Genomic DNA, 23,472 nt, shown 5'->3' on the forward strand with positions numbered 1-23,472 from the left:
AGACTATAAAGGGCTTTCGCTACGTATTATAATCACAGAGTTAATTTACCGGTATTAAATCTCATCTGTCGAATCTCGACTTAACCATTTATAAATTAATCCGCCAATTGAAACTAAGCCTAAACATCAATTCTCATCTGTCGAATCTCGAATTAATATTGCTAAACTCATACAATTAAATCTGGCCAAACCTAATTGCATAGCATTTAAACAATCAATAGGAAATCAACCAAGCATTGAAAATTAACAATCACAAAATTACCCCTTCATATAATTTATTAGATCCCCATAAACCCTAAAATTTAAACTACTCACACATCATCATAACTAAACTAATCAAATAAATAAATAATAGCATAATCAAAGAAATAAATAAAATAGCTGAAATAAAAAGGGAAGAAATTGTTACCAAAAAGAAATCTGGAATTAATGGAATAATTAAGAACAAAATTGAGAGAGAATTTAAAAGAGAGAAAAATTCTAAGTAGAGAGAGAAAGTCTAAGAAAGAAGGTAAGTGAAATTAATCATCCTAAAACGTACTTAAACAAAGCTCTAAACAACTTCCTTATTAGAAACTAATTGCTCGACAAAAGAGCTCTTCCAGAAACACGCGCCCGATCGGGTTAGAGGCCGCCCGATCGGGCGCGCCTTTTTCTCGCATTGCTCTTCTCAACAACCGCGCCCGATCGAGCTAGCATCTCTCCCGATCGGGCGCGCCATTGGCTACGCACCAGCACACTCTTGCGCGCCTTGCCCGATCGGGCCCTTGCTTCACCTCGAGGCTTGGAACTTTGATTGGGCTTATTTCTTCGGCCTTATCTGGATATCCACTTAGGGCCTTGATCACTCGGTCCATATACCTTGGTATCCCGATTACCAAGCCCTTAATCACCGGCTTGATGACTCTAACCAGCCATGGGCTTCAAAGATGGTCGTGCTCCTCTGATTTCCGTAGTCGCTCCATGAAAACCCGGGAAAATGCTCCAAGAGTGCAATTTCCTGTAAAATACAACTAAAACTACGAAAACACAAGCACACAAATTAGTAATAAAGGTGGCCCGAAAGAGCCAAAAACACTACTAATAACGACCAAGGGACGGGGGTAAAACACTATATAAAATGGACATATCAGGCAACGGCAGCTTGTTATTGTCGATTCAGTCTTGGATAGCTTCTTTAAGCTTGCAATAGTTCTCAGTGAGATGGCCCCTACCTTGGTAATATTTGCAATGTGCATTAAGGTTCCAGTTAGCCGACCTTTTTCGACTGGTGGGTCTCCAAATGGTCCAATAGGAGTTATAAGACCTTTTGCATTTAATCGGTCAAATGCAGTGTCATAACTCATGCCAATAGGAGTAAAGTTCCTCCTAAGTGGTTTCTTTTGTCCTTGATTATTCATAGCAAGGACTTCACTTAGGTTAAAAGTGCTAACATTGTTTGAGTGGGTGGTTTTGGAAGAAGAAGGATTATCGCTCTTCTTGCCTTTCAGCCACTGTTAGAGTTATTGTTGGCAGCTTTCAACTTAGCCAGGTCGTCTTCAATATTGATTCCAATGTCCTAGACGGCCTTGAAGGTATGGAGATTATTTTGATACTTGAGATGCTTGGAGTATTTTCCTTGAAGATTTTTTATGAATAACCTTACAAACTCTTTTTCACTCGGCACCTCAATCATCTTAGCTGAGATTTCTCTCCATTTGTTAAAGAAGGAGGTGAAGCCTTCGTTCTCCTTCTGCTTGAGGATTTCATGTTCCCTATGGTCAGTCTCAACTTGAATGTTGCATTTGTATCTATCAACAAAAGCGTTTGCTATGGACTCCCAGGTGGAGGTTTTTTCTTTCTCGAGAGAAAAGAACCATTGCTGGAAAACGGTCTCGAGAGATAGTGAGAACAGAGAGGGGAACACCTTCTTGTCGATACCCTTAATACTCGTTATTGTTTCGAAGGCTCTTAAATGAAAATAAGGGTTATTGGTTGCTTTGAATTTCGGGATGTCGTTGGCATTGAACTTCTGCGGAAGAAGATCTTTGTCCGCCGAGACCCCTTGTGAACTAATCCCTTGAAACTTGTAGTCGCTAGATAGCTTGCTTAGACTCTCTTGCATGAGGTCCATCTGTTGTTGTTTCACGGGATCATCGATCTTAAGGGTTAGGGTCTTTAGTGCCTCAGTCACGGTCACGGTAACTAGTTGGTTCCTTAGCTCATTGACTTCTTCTTGCGTTGCCATTACTGTCCTAGCTTTCCTCTGATGAGCATTGGGTTTGTCGAAAAGTTGGACTTGTACGAAAAGATTGTCTTTGATTAACCGCCCTTCCTTTCTTGACCACGCGCTGTAATTTAAACCATTTTTGTTTTAATTACTTGACTCAAATCGACCTTGACTTTACGGTTTTAAAGGGGAAAAATAAAAAAATGGCTGCATATTTTGGCAAAAATAATGTATATATTTTTAGTAATCAATTATGGTATTTAAATTGGAGGATTAATATCCGACTTACCCCCTAAAAAAATGACGGAAAAGAAAAACACGCATACAAGACTCTCTTAGACATGGTCAAAGTATGTGTATTGGTGTGTGCCTTGAGTGTAAGTGACATGCTTGGAATTTTGTGTAAGACCATGGGACTTGGTGCCTAGACTCAATTAATGACTTAACAAGGTATTATTGACAGTAAAATTTAACCGAATTAATTAGAAAACAAGTTAATTAGACACAAAGTGATGACTCAATCAATAAACCGAACTGTCGTCAAAACAACAGGACTGGCGCCTCTCTTTGCAGTGTAGCGCCAGACGACAGAACTGTCGCCAGGCGCCACACTCCACAGAGTGGCGCTACAGTTCAAACTTTGGCGCCATTGCTGGACCTTCGATCTGAGACTATTTTCGGTATTATTAATCAACAGGGGTATGCCTAAAGTCGTACTAAGTCAATTCTGGTTAAAATATTAGACTTTATTTACTCAAATTAATCAATTAATTAATTAATTAGGAAAAGTTCTTTTAGTCATTAATTTATTTAATTTTAGCACAAGTCAAACAAACGGTTAAGAAAAACATATACCATATGCACAACAAATAATGCACAATTAGTCAAGTAGGCACAATATGATGCAATGAGTTTGCAACCTAACCATGGCTCTAGTTCTCTAAAGTTCGGGATATGGGTTAGTCAATAGAGGGTTCATGGTTAATTTTCCGGATGCACTGCGCGGAAGCCTAACCGTGAAGTGTTGGCGCGAGTGGATGGGACACCGCGAATTTTAGAAAAAAAAACTTGCTTCCATGGTTTGGTGAATTCAACATTCTCGGATGTACCCTTTGTTGCTCAGAGCGTTCAATCAATTAGATGGAGCATGAATTCCCAAGGGGTTATGTTCATATGTAAAACACATATGGGTTTTAGAAAAGTGAGAAAAACTCAATCAGGAAGTAGGATCGAGCGAACAATGCTAAAAACTGGTCGAAATTAGAACGCATATTTCTGGCTCGGTATTGGAAGAATTTGGCGCCAGCAAACAGAGTTGGTGCCAGCTTTTGGCTTTAGCGCCTGGCGACAGAACTATCGTCTGGCGCTAAAGTCAAAAGATTGGCGCTAATTTTTGTTCGCTAAAGCTAATTCCTACATGCCTCAGCAGCTTTCAGTGCTCGATAAAATTTTCCAGTTTCTCGCAGTGTTATTTCGGCCCTAGTTGTGAAAGATATTCCTCAAATTTCCTACGTGTAAAATCCTATGTTTTAACTCATAACGGATGATCTTTCCAATGAGATCTTTTTTATGCATATGACAATAGTGTTAATCAAAATTACGCACATGGAAATACTTAGAACGTTTCGAGTCTCATCCACTCATTCTAAATCGTTGCCGAAATAAATTTCAGGGATTAAAATAGAAATCCTCCCCAGTAGTGTCGCCAAAAACTGTAGAGATTATTTCAAGCATTAATCCCTAGCTTGAACCCCACTGTGATCATACACTAAAGTACGGTGGCGTCCAAAGGGAAAGAAGATAGAGCAAAAGAGTCGCCAACAAGTTTTTTAGGAACTTGTAAACCGTTCACGAGGTGAAGGTTACACCCCTTAACGATCCAAGAGATCGACAACTCCAATAGGTCTTGAACCATGACTGGTAGTTCGGGGATGAAGGTACAAATCCAACCTAAAAGAGATTGAACTTGCCCTAATAATAAGCCTCTACTTTATTCTGATCGTATTCATGTGCGCTTTCTGACTAACATGCAATCAATAGGTTTACCCTAAACCTGTTTATCTATGTTGGTTGAATATTAATACACAAATAAACTATTATTGGTGATCACTTGAATTATAATCAAATTAACCCTAAACAAGATTATTAATTATCTTATTAAGCGTGATTACAAGTACAAATTCCCTTTAAATATGCATAAAAGGTGTTATCAAGCAATAACAATAAAAATCAAGCAACATAATAATCAATAATAAAAATAATCATAATATTCATGTTAAAGCATAATAATAGCAAGATCCTAGGCATGATACTAACAAGATTAATAACAAACCCTAGCATGTCACTAAACATAAAAAATCAAAGCTTTAACCCTAACATGATACTAACAATAATAAATATTAGAAAGAAAATAGGAAGCATCATACTTTTAATCATACTTGATATAAGAAACTTATTCTTTACCCTAAACATGATACTAGGAAGATCAAAACGCCCTAACATGACACTAGGAATCATAATAACAACCTAGACATGATTTCTAAATCACAATATCAATAAATCAATTAAAGCACTTACTTGGATGCCTTGTACCTGTTTCTAATAACAAAATACACGCGTTAGTAACTTCAAGGAAAATAATGAAACAACAATTAAATTAAATAATTGAAAGAGAGATTTGGGACCAAACCCTTAGAAATTAAACCTTTCACGTCTAGGGCGAAGGCAACTTCGAATATGGCTAGGTGTATCTAAGTCTTGCGAATGCGGAATTTTGTGTTTGAGAGAAAGCTAGTTTAGAAAAGGGAGAGAGTAATAAAGAGAATCTAGATGAGAGTTGGTGAATGAAAACAGGGTTTTTAGAAGACTATTTATATAGAAAATCAGCCAAAAAGATAAAAAAAATCAAAACAGAGTTCTAACGTGTAAAACAAAGGTTAGCGCCAGACGCTGACATTAGCGCCAGGCGCTAACGCTAGCGCCAGGCGCCAAGCTTAGCGTCAGGCGCAAATGCTGGCGTTTGGTGCTAACTTAATTATTGACGCGTTTTCTAAAATCAGATAGAAATTGCCTTACAGGAGGATAAAATCGTATTTTCCTCAAAAACATTCTTTTGTTCTGATTAAAACACTAAAAAGTCAACAAAAGTCAATTTATCAATGCTAATTAAATTAGGAATGATAAATCTATATTAGGCCCTCCTCTAAATCATTGGGCCGCATATAAGGCTCAAACCAGGCCCATTTCAGTAAATTGGTCATAACTTCCTCAATATTCATCGGAATTAGGCTTATAATATATCGTCGGAAAGCTCTTTTCAAGCCCTATCCAACTACACTATTATTGGACCCATATCATGGACCAAACAAACTGTATTGTATGTTTTATTAAAATAGGTTTTCAAAAACAGAAAGAAGAGAAAAGAAATTAAAACTATCCGCAACACTAAACTTTCCACACTTTCACTTCATTCGATTATGATTCGACGTGAAAGGTACTCATCACTGGGTTTGGTTTTGGGGAGACACAAATGGGTGTTTACAAGAATGCTCAGCATTCTTAAGAGTATCTTTAATTCTTTTAGGACATGCAGCTCGAAGATTTCCTGTACCACCACAATAGTAATATAATTTTTGACTGGGTAGATCCACATATTTCTTGTTTCTCCTAGGCTTCTTTTTATATCCTATTCCTTCTTTATGTTTTTTCGGAGCGTTAGCTATCTAAGATGGAATTTCATTATTAATAACTTCTTTACCTTTCCTAGTTCTAGCAAGTTCCTCCACTAAATTTTGATTTTTCATTTTTACTTCTTCCAAATCCGATTTTAGTTTCTCAAAATTTGGAAGTTAGCTTGCGAGAGGAACTTCAGAATTAGAAGAATTAATTCCAAGTTTTAGTTGATCTAGCTCTACGTTTAACATAATGTTATCATGTTTCAGTTTTTCAACTTGTTCTTTTAGAAGGACATTTTTATCATATAGATCAAAGAATCTAGTCTGAATATCAGTCTTCATATTATCAACCCATTCATTATGTTCTTTGTGAATTTTTAAAGCTTGATAAGTTTAGAACTCCGACCTATTTAGTTCAATACAGTCATCTTGAAGTTCCAGAATAATGTCCATAAGATTTTCTTTATTTAAATGTTTGAGTTGTCTATAGTCATACCATACCTCAGATTCAAGTTCCTTCAGACGAGCTTCATTGTCAATTTTAGCCATCAAACACAAGTTGACTGTTTCTTTCACGGATTCTCTTTCTCCTTCTTCTTCGGAGTCAGAGTTTCCCCATGCAGCCACCATGGCTTTCCTGACATCTTCCTTGGAGAATGATGATTTATAGTACTTGCTTTGCTCCTTCCCTTTGTATTTGGGTTTCTCATCCTCCTTAGGTTGAGGGCAGTCTCTGATGAGATGCTCCCTAGAACCACATACAAAGCACTTGATCTCCTTGGAACTTAGTTGTCCTCGTTTGCTCTTATCTCTTCTCTTTCTAAGCATCTTCCTGAACCTCCATACAAGCATTGTTGTCTAAACATCATCATCTTCAGAGTCGCTTGATTCATAAGCCTTTAGAGCCAGGCTTTTATTCTTGGAACTTTCAGTGTTTTCTCCAAGATGGAGTTCATGAGTGAGTAGGGATCCATTGAGTTGTTCAAGGTTGAACTTGGTGAAGTCCTTTGATTCATGTAGAGAAGTTTCCTTGGATCTCCACCTTTCATCTTGAGGAAGACTTCTGAGAACTTTTCTCACCTTTTCATCAATGAGAATGGACCTGCCTAAAGATTCTAACTCATTAACAATGTTCGTAAATCTAGTGAACATATCCTGAATGGATTCTTTGTGTAGCATTTCAAATCTTTCATATTTTGACATTAGTAGGTTAATTTGGAACGTTTAACATCATTTTTTCCTTCATGTGTTACTTATAATAAATCCCAAATTTAATTTGCGGACTTACAACCCATGATTTTATTATGCTCATGAGGTCCTAGTCCACAATGCAAGATATTCACTGCTTGAGCATTCAACTCATATTTTTCATAATCTTCTTTATCAAATTTAGCCAGTGGTTTAGGGATTACCTCTTTGTTTGAATTGGTTTTTGTTACCTCAAACTCACCACTTTCAATGACTCTCCATTCTTGATAATTTTCAGCTTTGATGAATATCTCCATTCTATTCTTCCAGTTTGAATAGAACTTGCCATTGAACATTGGTGGTCTTTGGGTCGAGTACCCTTATTCAAGTTTCTCGTGTGTATTCGTCTCTTCAGGAAATTACTCTACAAGGTTGCTTGTAATTTCGTGAGAACCTGCTCTGATACTAATTGTTAGTTTAGAAGAACTACTACGAGAGGGGGTGAATAGTAGTAAGTTCTAATCGTGAAACTTATGCAAAAATTAAAAACAAAACATAAAAGGAACTTATAGAACACAGCAAGATTTACGAGGAAACCTTCCAGTGCCTAACTGGAAGTAAAACCTCGGCCCTTCTTGGGACTTTCAGACAAACTCCACTATAATAGGCAACTCTCCTAGTATAACCTATTACACAGACCTTGTTTTGCAAGTTCCACCACGGACACTTGCCACTTGATAGGACACCTCCTACCAGACCTAAGACACTTCCTAGGTACCTTTTCCCTTAACCCAAGACACTTCCTAGGTATCACAAGACACCTCTCAGGTTCCTTTCACTTGACCCAACACACCTCTCAGGTTCACTTCACTCACTGTGCACTCACAGCTACCACTTGAATTTTAGAGAATTCAAACTCATAAACTCAAACGTGAATTTGTAAAGAATTCACAATCTCACCCCAAAACCAATTACAACACAAAGACTCACCCTAACATATAAATGGAAAGCTACACATGAAACCCGAATTGAAATCAAAATGATAAAGCTTAACCTTTGGCAAACTTACTCTTAAGCACTAGTGGTTTTCACGCTTAAACTCTCATTTTGCTTCACTAAATTACTTCTATATTTATAAAGGTTCCTCAGTTCACAAAGTAGGGTTTTCGCAAATGTGATAAGCTTAAACAGAAATCTAATCTTATCATTTTAAAACTTAAATCAAAACAGATTTAATTTCGTTTATCTGAAAACCAATTTTAATCAAATTTGTTTTATTTAAAAGATAGAATTTTTATGAAAAAGATAAAACCGAGTTAAACCAGATTTTAGAAGATAAAATCAAATAAGTACTTTTTCATAAAAATTGTAATTATATTTTACGAATTAATGAGCTTGCCAAGCTTTATCTGATTTCTAATAAGTTACATGCATAACAACCAATTACATGCTTAATTACATCAACCTATAAAACAAACTTATCTTTTATACAACTATAATTTAAGAAGTCCATCTTTTTTGGTTTATATCTAGAGCTCTGCACCAATCCTTGGTTGTTGAGGTTTGCCCCAGCATTACACCGGAACAGGTCGTTACAACTAGTTGTGAAGTTCCTGTTAAGAAACTTTGGGAAGTTCCATTTTTGGAGCTCTTCTTCTATCTTTACTTTTCCTCATGCATGGATCTTCTAAAGTTCCTTTGTTTCAGGTCCTACTTCAACTCCCAGAGCTTACTGAACCTGCAAACATCACAACACTAGAGAATCCTTATTAGATGGAAGTTTGCTCAATTCTTAACATCATCATCAAAACCTCATAAGGGTTAACAAATGAGTATGATCAATACTCATGGTGGGATGTCATTTCCGGGGGTGGTGACTTTGAGACCCGATATACTAAGATTAGTAAGATGTTCCAACCATGTCTCCGAGTTCTCCATCGGCTTTTGGGGTACTTGGTTTTCCCGAAGCAAGAGTTGGGCAAAATGAGTCAGTTAGAGATTCGGATTCTTTGGTTGGCTACTCGTGAGGAATATCGAGGTCGCTTAAATTTGGGGTACACCTTTGTGAAGTATTGCCAAGGTTTGCAAGATAGGGAATCAGGCGAGATTCCATGTGGTAGTATGGTCACGAGGCTCGTGACCAACCTTGAGCTTGATCATTATTTGCCATCTTGTACTCTGGTGGGAGATGTTGATTCTTTCTACCTCGACATCAAGAAATTAAAGCAAATTCAGTTTTTGGCAAAGAACAATGATGGCGAGGTGTTCGACTGGCTTAGGGATAACAAGCATTGGTGTTATCTCCCTAACCCCTCCTTGACTTCTCTCCACCGCGAGAATGTGGAGAATATTTGGCATGTCCCCTTAAGTCACACCCCTCCCTACTATGATGATGATGAAGAGATGGGTGATGGTGATGAAGAAGAAGAAGACCAACATCAACAACAACAAATTCCGCATCAACAACAACAACATCAAGAACAGCAACTTGGATGCCCTTAGTGCTCAAATGAAGGGTATACAAATCCGGTAGGAGGGTATGTATGATTAGTATTTTGAGGCCCTCTACACTCAAATGAGGGGAATCTCGGAGATGCAACAAGGTATGTTTCTCCAACAACAACAATTGTATGATGTTGGTGTTAACCGGGGAGACATCACTCCCCTGATTAACTACCCATACTTTCCACCCCAACATGGTCCTATATCATATTTTGGGGGTGATGGGGTACCTACGTACCCATATTGGCAAGGACCCCCGGGGTCCAACACCGAGACTTGCTCATTCCTCGATGAGCACGGTAACTATGATTACCGTTTTCCCAGTGGGAGCGACTATAGGGGTGATCCTAACTACCCCTATGTGCACTCCGAGCACCCACTAGCGCTCACTTTTCCCGAGCAATTTATTCCCCTTGCTCCTTAGCAGCAAGATAACTTCAAGGGGCACTATGGTTGGCCACCTAGTTACACCGGGGGATGGGATCCTTAGGGTCCCCCATCCGAGTTTTCCTTTCATGGGGATGAACAAGATGGCATCGGATTGAGTGGTAGTGGTAGCTAGTTCCCTCATTTTTGTGTCGTTTGCCTCCGTCCCTTATCTTATGTGTGCTTTCTTTGTATTGATGGGATGTTGAGATGTATTTATGATTAGCTTGGGGGAACTTTAATTTTCTTAGGGGTTTGTCTCGGTGGCCAATTTGTTGTTGAGCATGCCTTGTATTCTTTTGCCTCTTTGTATGATGGTCTCTATCTTGATATCTCTTTGATGGTGTTTTCTTTTCATGCCTATTTCTCTCATTCTTGATCTTGTTGTTGTTATGATTTTTCCTAGATGATGATGCATGTGTTGCTCCCATAAATCCAATCCCCTAATATCCAAATCCCATGAATCCAAACCCTTGAATCCAAATTTTGTATTTAGTGCTTTGTATTTAGTTAGGTGTTTAGTTGGTTGATTAGTTCTTATTTTCTTATCTTTACTTTTGGATAGTTTAGTTTAGTTTTGCTTCATAGTTTCTTTTTATTTTATTTTGTTTTGAAGTTACTAACCGTTTTCTTTGTATATATTTCCTTTTTCTATTTTTCTTCTCACATGGCTTTGGTAATGATGTTATTGTCTTTGGAGCTCAACGAAGGTGGTCGATTCTATCACCTATTTCTTTTATTAGCATTGCTCGGAAGCCGGTGAGATCTTTCTTATTTTTCTTTATCACTTTTCTTTTCTTGGATGCATAGTTTAGGATTAGTTTTAGGAAATGTTGAATGATTCGAGGATGGATGCTTGAACACCTAGAGTGTTTTGGATCATTGGTGATGTTGTCAATTGATCACTTGTTTGTTAATTGGGAATTACGTGTTATACTTACATATTTGTTTCTTTCTTTCTTTTCCTACTCTTCCTTTATCTATGTTTTTCCTTTTCTCTTTTCTTTTCTTTTATTTTTCTTTCTCCTTGATTTCTGTTTGTGGTATGTTTTGAGGCTTTATTTTTTCACTTTTTGTCTTTCTTTTGAATTGGACTATATACAACCGATTTTTTCTTTTGAATGAACATCTTCCTAAGTGGTAATGGTATGCACGGTTTGAGAGTATGCTTGGTTGACTCTAGGATAGGTGTATGCTAAGGTAGCATGTCTAAGAACTAGGGGGATCATGAAACCAGATTCTACTTGTTTGTGGCATGTTGGTAGTTGCTTCCTATAGTCGATTTGACACCTATAGTGAGTTTTTTTTCTATATCCATGTGAGGTTCATTATTTTTCAAGCCTTCATCATTTATTTGCATGAGCGGCATGGATCCTTGAATATTGCGGACCTAATCTTGAATCTTGACTCATAATTCTCAAACACGAGACCGAATCATCTAGGGAGGACAAAGGCATCTTTTTGGGGTGGTAATTTTTCTTTTTTTTGTAGGTTTAATCTTCTTTGTTTTTAGTTCATTTGGTTTACATTTGCATTGTTGCTAACCATTTGAGCCTTTTTCCCTTCTTTTCAAGCCACATCTTTAGAATTTTGAGCCTTTGTTTCTTTTTGTTCCATTTTTGGTTTTTGTGAAGCAAATGATCACTTTTATCGGAGATTGTGGTACATAAGTATGGATATTGGTTCCTTTTTTAAGCAAGTTTGTCTTGTGTATATATTGTGAATAATGGAAAGTGAATGTTGGAAAAAGTCGTCCAAAGTTAAAAAAAAAAAAAAAAAAAAAAAGGCAAGGACATAATAAAGGCTAAGTTGTAAGAGCAGTCCTTAGTTAAAAGAGGCGAGGACAATTGCTTTGGGATAAATGAAAATAACAAAAAAAAAATAAAAAAAAAGTGAAAATAAGAAAATTCAAATATATTTTGATGTGATTCTTTTCCCCTTTTCAAGCATTATGCTTCCTTTAAGCTTGGGGGAGAAGCGTTTACGCTTTTTGTATATATGATTGTGGTTATAGCTTTGAATAAGCTTGGGGGTGTTAGATTGTTTTTGTTCGGCGATTTCTTGGTTATGAGGAGAAGGTTTGATCACCCTTTGCTTCACTAATTAGGAATGCCGCCAAATTTTAAAGTTTTAATCCTACCCTCACCCTTTTTGCCCTTACGTTACAACCATTGGGAAAGACCTTTCCACCTAGAGGTTCAGTCACATTTTGAGGGAGGGAATTATGAGTTAAATCCTAAAGAGAGGGGATGCAAAGTCAAGACGTCGAGTAGCCAAAAAATATGTTCTTTTCCGGCTCCTTCGAGGAGCTATTGAGATACTCATTAGAGGGAGATTTGAGACTGTAGGGAGAACGCGATAAGATCGAATGGAATGAAGGTGGATTGTGATAACTAGTTCTCTACGCTTAGCATATTCTATGTTTCAATCAACCTCAGATATCTTGGAACGTGCATACCCCTATTTGCTTAAAAAAGTTGTTTATTCATTTGAAGTGTAGTCATTTTGTAAAGTCCAATTCGTAAAAGTTTCGATTTTGCTTTTCTTTCTTTTTCTTTTACTTTTTGTGGTTGCTTCATGTATGTTGGTGGAGATTTATAGGTTAAGCTCTTAGAAAACCTTTACGAGACCTCGCTCGTCCTCATAGGCGACTTTGGGGTTTAAAGGCTTGTTGTAGCTCAAAACAATCGTGATTCCTACGTTAGTGAGTCTTAGTGTATATTCCCATCTTATGTCTTTCTTTTTCTTTTTGAATAAGTCTTTCATCCTTATTCATTCTTGCTTTAATTTGCTCGAGGACGAGCAAAAGTTTAGCTTGGGTGAATTTAATGAAGTGTAATTTTTGGCACACATTTGGTTCTCTTTAGGATGGAATTCATGCTATTTTATAGCTCTTTTCTTTAGTTTTTCCTTAGTTTGCATTTTCTTAGTTGAATTTCTATTTTTATGCATTCCTTGGTTTATTTTGTTATTTTCTTTTTTATTTGCTTGTTTTCGTTCATTTTTCAGGTTATGATCGTAATCCGAGGATTCCCGATTCCCCTTCCCAAGTTTTACATCATTTGAGATGCCTCTTGCCTACCATTTGAAGTTCAAATTTGAAGGAGTGTATAGTCCAAGACTTCTAGCTCGTGCATGCAAGCGGTGGGTACACCATTCTTGGTATTGAACCCACTACGAAGGCTATTTCTGCCTCCTTTCGTGTTCATCAACATCATCAAGTGGAGCGCACGAGGAAGAGCAGATTCGAAGGTGAAAGAGGCTGCCCTGCACCCAGGCGCGGCCGCACAACCTGGTGGCGTGGGCGCGCCTCTCTAGTTTTGCGCAACCGCGCTCCACCTTAAAGATGGCAGTGCCTGTATGGGTCTATTTTAGATGATCTAATTATTTATTTTTTGTTAGTTTTACTATATATAGACTTTCCTTCTATTTTTAGAGAGAGTTTTTTTCAGAAGAGAATTAGAATAGAAATTTTTAGATCATTTTGTAGAGAGAAATTCTAGGTTGTAGAGAGAGAAGTTCTTGATTGATGATTATAAGCATTTTCTCCATTGATTTAAAGCAAGTTTGTAAGGATTTCTTTTACTTTAATTCAATCTTTAGCTTTTGATTTCAATTGTTTTGTTGATTGTTCAAGCTTGATTGAATTTGTGATTGAATTAGTTTTATTAATATGATGATGATGAATTTGTTGTTTAGCTTAGTTTTGATCTTGATTTCCATGGATTGTGAGTAGTTTTCTTGCTAGGGGAATGGTGAAGCATATATGAGTAATGGATTTATGTTAATTGGGGGAAACTGATAGAGTTAATGTAGGGATTAAATTGGTTGATTGATTATGTGCATGTGTGTGATTCATTGAAGAGTAGCTAACTTTGATCGTAGCACTAGATTGCATTGTAAGTTCACATTGATATGGACAATTGATTTGTGGCTTGCATTTGTCGATTGAGTTGGTTTGTGAAGTTCCTAGCTAGAGTCTCTCGTAGTTGGCGCTAGTTTGACCCCTAGGAGAATAGCCTATCATATTCTCTTGATTGCTCAATTGACTTTCCCTCGCAACACTCGACTTAGGGTCTGTTCTCATTGACTGAACTCAGCTAAACTGAACTGAACTGAACTGAACTGAACTGAACTGAAATGAGCTGAACTGAACTGAACTGAATTTCAACTTAAGAGAACATGTCCTTAGTCAATTCCAATTCTAATTAGTTATATCCACTGCATGTATATGTGGATCCTAAACCCTAGTGTTTGATATATTTGGTTTTAGTTTCCTTAGTTGTTTAGAGTACACACACCTTACTTCACTTCTTCGAAATAGTTTAGCTTTAGCATTAACATTCACCTCTCATTCCTAGTGGTTCGACCCTCGACTTACGCCTATGCTAGTTATAAGGGTGTGTTGAGTGATTACAAATTTGAAATTTTGTTTGGCCTAGAGAAGATTAGTCCAACGACCTAGTCTCAACCCTTGTTCAACGGTGGTTAGGCGCCACTAACGGAAATAGTAACGGTGTAAGAAATTAGGTAGTGAATTTTAACAAACTCTGATTAGGTGGTAGCAAAGTTAAAAATAAAAACTTTAAACGGTAGCAAAGTGAATATAGGTGTTTTTCATGGTAACAAATGTCAAAATTTCGTTTCTGTTTTAGCGTTTTCTATTCTTCTTGTTTAGGAGCATTGCCCCTCTTAAAATTCTCAATGCGAAGTCAAAACGTTCACTTGACTGTTTTCATCTTCTTCTATTCTCTACTCGCTTTACAATAGAAGTCTTCCATAGTCTCTCTCTCTCAATCTGCATAAATCACAATTCAAAATGCCCGATTCACCGCCACCTGAACCACCATCATCACCACCTGAACCACCATCACAACCACTACCAAAAGAATCGCAAGATTCAGAATCCCAAAACCCTAACCCTAACCCTGAATCTGAGGACCCATCTCAGAATTCCAAACCTTCAACCCCTAAAACTCAAAACCCACTTCCAGAAAACCCATTTAATCAACCTCAAGAAGAATCTGAAGAACCCCATGTTGCCGATGAAGATCAAGATGATCATGAACCGGAACCGGAACCGGAACCCGAGAATGATCAATCAGAAGGTATGAATGTCTCTGTTTCTCCTCATCATCCCTCAATGTCGTCTGAAATACAATTTATTGCGCAAGAATTTAAGGGTAGTAATAACCCATCTGCTTCTGTTCGTCGTACATCGAAACGGAAGAAGGGGAATAAGAATAATCATGTTAGTAAGATTGCTTTGGAGAGGAAAATGCTGCAATTGTCTCAAGGTTTTAAGCCTATTCCTTTTGTTCCTCTTAAAGTTCTTGACTTTTCGAGGTATGAGGAGTTTTTGAAGAAGTTGGAGTTGTGGGATTTTGCTCATATTGAATTTGATAGGAATATTAGGGTTGATTTGATTGGGAAGTTAATTGTGAGTTATAACCCGAAAAATCGATGTAGTTATGTTGATGAATCTAGGATTGGGGTTAGTAGGGCTGATTTGGGGCGGGCATTGAAGTTACCGAAGAAGCTGGATTGCGAAGGGGAAAGTTTTCCGGTGGAATTTCTGTCGTTTTTGGATGAGTTTGTGGCGAATTGGATGATTTTACATGAGGATGAGGATTTGTGGTGTATGCCAAAGGAGATTGTGGGGTGGACAAAATTGATAAGGGATGGGACTCCTCAGAAGGTTGATTGGGCTGGGCTGATGTGGTTTATGGTGGAAAAGGAGTTGGCACAACGAACCAGCTTGAAGGAGTGTTATTATGCGTCACATTTGCAGCAAATGATCAAGGCGCAGAAGGAGGAGCTGTTTAGGGAGTCTCCTAACATGGAAGTGGAGAAACTTAAGGTGGAAGGTGAAAATTTGGAGGAGGCTGTTACCGTGGATGATGATGAAGATGGCGGTGATGTGAAGATGACGGACTATGAGGAGTCAGCTAGTGTAGGACAGAAGTTGGAGGACCAAAATACTGAATTGAGGCTTGGCCAAGATTGTGCTGCTTCTGTGGAATGTGCTGGTGATGCTGGTGAAATAAAGGAGGATAATGAGTGTCTTGCTGGTGAGATGGAGAAGGTTGAGGATTTTGAAAAAGAAAAAGAAGAGGATAATATCGGGATTTCCAGAGGTGTCGATGAGGGTAACAAGGTGGAAAGTACTGAGAATGCTGAACATGTTAATAACATTGAGAATGTTGATCATGTTGAAAATTTTGATCATGTTGAAGATGTTGATCACATTGACAATGTTGAGAATTCCAGGGAGGGGAATAAGGGTGAGGACAATTCCAGGGAGGGGAATAAGGGTGAGGACATGATGGGATTTGAGGATGACATGGGAGAAGAACAAGGTCAGGGGCAGTGGTTTTTAGATAATAAAATTGGAGGCCAGCACTTTTTGCAACGTTGTAGTATGGCCGGGGCAAATGTCTCGGAAGTTAGAGGATTTGAGGATGTTTCTGAAGATGTAGAAGACGATGAAGTTGATGGGGATGGACATGTTGAAGGGTTCAATATCATGCCAAAAAGTCCATTGAATGGTATGACTTCAACAAATCTCATACAAGCATTTCAAACAGGGCAACTGCCTTATTCAACTGAACTTGGGGGTCAGTCTTCTTTAGAGCTCTTGGCATCCACTTCTGATAATGATGTGATGATGGGTGCCCCTTCCATGTTTAATCATATTGGTAAGAGGGAGATGGACAATGATCATGACATTTCTCACCATGCGCTAAATGGTAATAATAAGAGGATGAGACTTGATGGCAATTGGGAAGATAAACCTCCTGAATTTAACTATTGTGTAGATCAGTTACAATATTGGATTGAGAAAGCTAAAATATGTCGTGCAACGGAGAAAAATGAAGATCAACAAGCAAGTATGGCTCAACAGCACTATATGGAGCAGCAATTATCTGCAAAGGACTGTGAGATTATGCAGTTGAATTACAAGCTTGGTGATCTAGAGAGGAGCAAACAGGCAGAAGTCAATCGTCGTGATAGGGAGCTTTATCTGATGAACAGTGTGATAGATGGTTATCGCAGGGCTTTAAAACAAACACAAAAGGCATTTGCTGATTACCGGAAGCGTTGCCAAGTACCTGATGAACCAATCTATAAAGATGCTGGTTTTGGTGGTGTTGTCAAAAGTGTCATGGAATTGGAGAGAGAGAAATTGAAGCAAGATGAAGAAAACAAGGTGATGTGCAAAATAATTGAGGAAACTTATTGGAAAAATTTAAAAGATCTCGAAGTGAAGTGGGACAGTGAGGTTTTGGCAAAGTTTCAGTCTCATGACAGCAGGCTTATGGATGCTGCAAAGGAAATGGAACTACTGAAAGATCGGTTTAGGAAGCGAGCGATGTCAGCAAATATTCAGACTGAAGTCACTGAACTGCAAGGTCCTTCAGAATGATGGAAGGTTTGTTAGGTGATGTAGAAAAGGTGCTTTATCTTTATCAAGTGTCTTTGTTTATCTAGTATGAAAATCGCCAGTGTTTAGGAATATGTAAATGCCTAGTACTAATGGCTGTTTCAACAGATCTACCTTTTGTCGTATCTACGTGTGCAACTCAGGCTTTCCATATGATTAATATCTATGCTAAGTAAATGCTAGTGTGTATTACTACTGGAATTATCCCTCATCTCCCCCCTGCCCCCTCATAATCAATGATCCTTGTGATATCCTTGTTTCCATTTCTGTTGAACATTACAACTTTTGGCATTATCTTGAGAACGAACCTTGAAACTTGTGATTGAAAAGTTCTATATGAGCCCTTCTTTTATCTTCCTGTATCCAAAGTTTTCCTTCTGAATGTCTTAAAATTCACTATATCACCAGGTCACTACTTGTATCGTTCTGATTTCATTTTTGTAGGAGAATTTTACTTTTAAATTGACTTATTGGAAAAAATTTAGACTATCGCCTAAAAATTCATTTTGCTTACAACCTGTACCTATGACACTGTCTAATCGCCATCTTGGTGCCTTGCCATCTGCATAAATGGGTCTTTACATCTTTCCATCAGCGAAATTAGAAGGGATTTTGTCTGATTATTTTTGCTGACGTAGCCGTTACTTCCCTTTCCAATTTTACATTTTAGGGGAGACTCGAAGGAAAATCCTCTGTGATTTCAATTATTTTCCTTCTTAATTCTGTCTGAGATGTTTTCTTCTGCTCTAAACTTTTCGAAAAGTTTGTTTATGTTGAGATTTTGTCATTTATCTATGTATAGTGTATGTCAAATACAAATTATTGTTTGCGACAGAGTCCCATATTACTGCTTTGCCTACTTGGTTTGTCGATTGATTGAAGAGCGACGAGTACTATATTTCTAATGGTTTGGTTTTTGGATGCATATGTTTGGAATGGTCATTTTTTTGTGCATTTTATTTGCTTTGCCATTTATAAAGAGTTTTGTGAGAAAGTATTGACTATTGAGTAATTTTTTTTGTCATGTTAAGCTAAACTGGTGAATGAGAAATGCTTTAGGGCCTATTCACATTTACTTATTTTCAGTTCAGTTCAGCTTCAATCAGTTCACTTCAGCTCCTAATTTCCCTCTTTCATAAAATATTCATTTCAGCTTAGTTTAGTTCAGTTAAGCTCCAATCATTTCAGTTCAGTTCAGCTCAGTTCAGTTCAGTAAACGTGAATAAGCCCTTAAAGTAGTTGTTTTGTACATTTTTACCCAGTTTGAATTTAGTTGGTACCTCATTTCATTGTTGATATATCTGTATTGGTATTAGTTGATGGATTTGCCAATCTGAGTTTTGGATTTCCTTGAAAATAGAAAAGCAGAGTAACTTGAAATTTGACATTTTATTCTGTCCTTTGTATATGATCAATCCTACTCTTATGGGACTTTTGGGAGTAACTGAGATTCACAGTGTGTGTTGTGTTGGAGGCCTCGGAGCTCTGTTTTGCGGAGAATATTTATAACCTTGCTTTCTAGGCATGTATCCTATAACATGTTCAGTTGTACTTCCTTATATCCTTGGTGATTAAATTTTAACTAGCTTTTGGTCTAATCTTCTCAGTAATTGAAGCTAGTAATCAACTATGGAGTGGTAGCTTAATTTAAACTTTTACTCCTAATAAGCTGTATGTATAAATTACCCTGCTTACTATAATGTATGCTGTTAATCTGTTATGTTACACTGCATTGGAATCAGCATTTTCATCTGCATGTGAGAATCATATCTATGTTACAAAGAGAAACCAGAGGAACATTTTTACATTGTTCTGTACAAAGAATTTCTGACATGAAGTCTCTCATCATTGAGGTATAGTACAGTATACTGGAAAAATACATTCTTTTTTTAACTTGTAAGCTGCTCATTCTTATGAACTGTGGTGTCGGGTGGTTGGGGCTGAGCGGTTGTTGGTAGCAAAGATGAGGATGTAGGCGGTGGAACAATGTTTTCCGTCTTGTTTAGGTTCTGCTGGTAATATACTTGCCTCAGCCTCTCTATTTCTCTTTTCATTGCTTCCTGGTGAGCTGCCATTCATTGAAGCAATTTGGTAACAAGGTTAAGTTAGGAAGAGAAGTGTGTCGGAACTTATGATACATTGGTAATATTAAACTTACCATCTTTGAAGATTTTATCTTGGGCAAGTGCTGCAATTTTAGCTTTGAGAGTGCTGTTGTCCACATTTAGAATCATGCGTTGGTGATCCAGGAATGCAACCCTTGGGGACAATGCTGATACCTCACTCTTTTGCGATGAAGTAAAAGTCCAACAAAAGAAAGACGTTCATATTAGTGATAAATACTTAATTGCTAGATAATGACATTCTAGGATTTCAAGGCCAGTGTTGTATGTGATAGCTCAGACAGCAGTCAAGGGGCAAGCCCCGACTTCAAACATGCTAGGAATGCAAGGCATATGTATGTGGTAGCTCAGACGGCAGTCAAGGGGCGCACCCTGATTTAAAGTGTCACGCACACGGCACACTAAAGGTGTAGCAAGGATGTTAGAAGTGATAAGAGGTACAAACCTGTAAAGTAGTAACGCTGCGCTCAAGGTCTGATATATACTGCAGCTTCCTTACCCTTGATCTTTGCGCTGATTGTCGATTTGCCAATATTCTGTGTTTTTTCACACAAGAAAGTGTCCGTTAGTAAAAGGATATACAAATTTGTTAATTTGCTACAGTTACATTTTGAAAATTTGTTTTCCCTCTTATTAAAAAGGTCAGGAAATTGACTTTGTACATTTTTTTTTTCTGGATTATACTAAAAAATTAATATATGCAACATACAGAATATATTAAAAAAATCTTGTAGAGAATTTGTAAAATAATACTCCCTCCATTTCTTTTTTTTTAAGTATAATACCTTTAATAAAAACAACTACTTTATTATTAATTGTTTAAATCCTCACTTAAATTGCAACTTTAACTTAAAAGGCATTCTAATGCATTTGTTTCAAATTAGTTGATACATACATACGTTTTATTTATACATCTATTAATTTATAAATTGAATTGAAAATATCTCTAATTATGAATAACCAAACATTGTTATTGATTGTTTCAAAAAAAAGAAAAAAAAAAACATTGTTATTGGTATTTTGAAAAAATTATGATAAAAGCATTTTAACAAGATTGCTCATGATTGTCTTTAATCAAGTCTATAAAATACAAAAACTAGTAAAAAAAAAAAAAAAAAACAGTATTTCGTGTATAAATAGTGCTAAAAATCAAATTATGTCAAACAATTTAGAATGAAAAACGTTAAAATGCCAATATTTATATTTATCTCTGTAAATATTGTTATCATTTCACCTTTGAAAAATCATGAAACATTTATACGGAGTATAGTTTTTCATTTACCTCTTAACCCTCTTTGGATCAACCACAGGTTGCTGGTCAGCATCAACAACACCTGTATCATTACAACCACCTGCAGCAGCAGCAGCAGCTACATTGCCACCCTTTTTATTACCACCAACTTGTGCTTCTTCCTTATCAAATTTACGCAAACTCTCTACCTCTTCTGCCTTTTCGCCGTCTTCCACCCTCGCTCTACCTCCTAATTCCTGCTCCCCTCTTCTCGTTATCCCTCTCTTTTGATCCTCATTCGTGCTGTTATGATCCGAAGTCGATGACGGATTCGAAGACGACCCTCCTAACTCATTACTAAACATAGACATAAATTGATCATCGTCGAACTTATCAAACTCCTCATGATTGTTGGTTTTACTCCTCCCCGATAATGTTTCTGGTGGACGGAACGGGCCGTTTAAGAATGGTACTGCCCCAGCCTCGACAAATGCCACAGACGATTCGCTCACCGTCCTCCGGTGTGTTCCTCGCTTCACTGCCGAGAACTGCATGAACTCGTCCACCCACGGTGGGTTCTGCCCCACCTCCTGCTGCTGCTGCTGAGGGCGCATGAATTCTTGCCATTGTTGTTGTGGTTGTTGATGACGGTGATGATTCGAATTCTGGGGTATAATGTTAGGAACTTTTGGAGGTAATTGTGCCATTTCTATATATCCTTCGTTCCTCCCACTCAAGGGATGTTTAATTTGCCTATCTGGTTGACGACCAATAAGGTTCAAAAATACACAACTTTATCGCAACAGATGTTAAAAAAGAACAATGTGTATAGGTATACTAACACTACAACCTCAATTTTTTTTTTTTTTTTTTTTTTTTAAAAAAAAAAACCACAGCACAAACTAGGAATTAAGGGGAGAGTATTTATATATAAATGTTACAAAATATATACATTCTTTTTCAGCTCATTAATAAGTTTTTCTCCCCTTTTCCTTTTGGCTGAGAATCTGCTAAAATGCACAAGGAAAATCTCCCTTGTTTTTTTTGTTTTATCTTTGTTTGTTTTCTCTCTAAAATCTGGATTTCTCACAATGTGTTTTTGAGAGAAAGTAGAGAGAGAAAGGACAGGTATGATACAGCTAGGAGGAAAAATAAAAAGGAAAATGTTGAAAAAAGTCCGACGGTATAACATGAAAATCGCTAAAAAATTTATTAATAAATAAAATAGATAAATAAATAAATAAAAAAAAATAAAAAAAAAAAAAGTAAAATAGAAGATTGGAATCCTTGAAGAGCACGTGAAAGAAGCGGAATAAATGAGCAAAATCATCGCTAAATTTGTGGAGAGAAGGGAGTAAAAAGGCATATCCCTCAAATATAGTAGCCACTGGTTTGCCTTCCTAAACCTTCCGCGGTGATACTAATCTTGAGATTTTTTTTTATTTTTTATTTTTATTTTAATTTATGAGTTCTCGATTAATATATTATTGGATGGTCTTAGAACAACACGTATGTTTCATTGTTGACGGTGTATATATATATAGAGCTGTCAAAAGCTGACTCGATCCAAAATACCGACCCAAACCCGACCTATTAACCGACCCGTTTGAGCCCGAAAAAAATAGTGACCCGAACCCAATCTAACCCGATTTGAAACCAACCCTAGACCCTAGTTGATCCGAGTATTTGAGACCCGAGTTGACCCGAGTATTTGAGACCCGAACTTGAACATTAACCGACCTAGAGAGGACCCGATTCGAATGTAACCCGTAAATTATTGACCTGAACCGAACCCGATTTGAACCAAAATTGACCCCAACCTGTTTTAACCTGTCAAAACCCGAATTCAACCTGACATGTTCCTAACCCGACCCGAATTCAACCCGATCTATTACTAACTCGACCCGAATTTAACCCGACCTGCTACAAACCCGACTCGAATTTTAACCCGACCTGTTACAAACCCGACCCGAATCAACCCGACTTGTTATTGACCTGACCCAAATTCAACCCGACTTGTTATTGAATCAATATGTATTGGTTGTTTTCTCGTGTTGGTATTGGAACGGAAATTGAATCCTAACTCTATTCCTTCAATATTTCACTTTGAATTTTAAGAGGTTAGTTTCACAACATGTTATTAGGGACGAATTTCAAGGACGAAACATGTTTTTCGCAATTATTGACTTGAACCGAACCCGACTCGAACCCAAGAATAACCCGACTTCGAATTGACCCGACTTGATTATAACCCGCAAATTATTGACTTGAATCGAACCCGACTTGAGCCTGAGAGTGACACGACCTGATTATAACCTGTAAATAATTGACTTGAACTGAACACAACTCGAACCCGAGAATGACCCTAACTCGTTTAAACCCGTAAAGACCCGAATTTAACCCGACCTATTTTCCACCCAACCCGAATGTAACCCGACTTTTTATTAACCCGACCCAAACCCGATAGGATGTATGACCCGACGTGATCCGACTCAAGCATGACCCAACCCGAACCCGACCCGCATATGTTATGACATTAACCCGTATTGACCCGACCCGAGATGACCCGAATCACACTAACCCGACTCAAACCCAACCCGTTTACCCGAATTGACAGCTATATATATATATATATATATATATATATATATATATATATATATATATATATATAT

At 37.5% G+C, this 23,472-nt stretch overlaps 2 protein-coding genes across 2 annotated transcripts; one reads left to right on the forward strand and one right to left on the reverse strand.

Moving 5' to 3' along the window:
* Nucleotides 1-14,693: 14,693 nt before the first annotated feature.
* On the forward strand, nucleotides 14,694-17,692 carry LOC110684098. The gene has a single exon (XM_021860508.1). The coding sequence runs from the start codon at nucleotides 14,819-14,821 to the stop codon at nucleotides 17,423-17,425; it is 2,607 nt and encodes an 868-aa protein (XP_021716200.1). The 5' UTR covers nucleotides 14,694-14,818; the 3' UTR covers nucleotides 17,426-17,692.
* A 1,169-nt stretch (nucleotides 17,693-18,861) lies between these two features.
* LOC110684109 (basic leucine zipper 34-like) lies at nucleotides 18,862-22,653 on the reverse strand. Its single transcript, XM_021860519.1, has 4 exons — nucleotides 20,849-22,653; nucleotides 20,012-20,102; nucleotides 19,602-19,728; nucleotides 18,862-19,511 (listed from the first exon to the last, which is right to left on the reverse strand). Exons 1-4 carry the CDS (start codon nucleotides 21,502-21,504, stop codon nucleotides 19,333-19,335), a joined length of 1,053 nt encoding a protein of 350 aa, XP_021716211.1. The 5' UTR covers nucleotides 21,505-22,653; the 3' UTR covers nucleotides 18,862-19,332.
* Nucleotides 22,654-23,472: the final 819 nt, after the last annotated feature.

The sequence above is a fragment of the Chenopodium quinoa genome, unplaced genomic scaffold (assembly GCF_001683475.1).
Source record: "Chenopodium quinoa cultivar QQ74 unplaced genomic scaffold, ASM168347v1, whole genome shotgun sequence".
Classification (NCBI taxonomy): domain Eukaryota; kingdom Viridiplantae; phylum Streptophyta; class Magnoliopsida; order Caryophyllales; family Amaranthaceae; genus Chenopodium; species Chenopodium quinoa.

Coding starts and splice junctions, on each gene's coding strand:
- LOC110684098 (XM_021860508.1), top strand. CDS start 14,819: ATGCCCGATTCACCGCCACCTGAACCACCATCATCACCACCTGAACCA.
- LOC110684109 (XM_021860519.1), bottom strand. CDS start 21,504: ATGGCACAATTACCTCCAAAAGTTCCTAACATTATACCCCAGAATTCG. Junction 20,103..20,848: donor GATCCAAAGAGGGTTAAGAG/GTAAATGAAAAA, acceptor GAAAAAACACAG/AATATTGGCAAATCGACAAT. Junction 19,729..20,011: donor GCAGCGTTACTACTTTACAG/GTTTGTACCTCT, acceptor TCATCGCAAAAG/AGTGAGGTATCAGCATTGTC.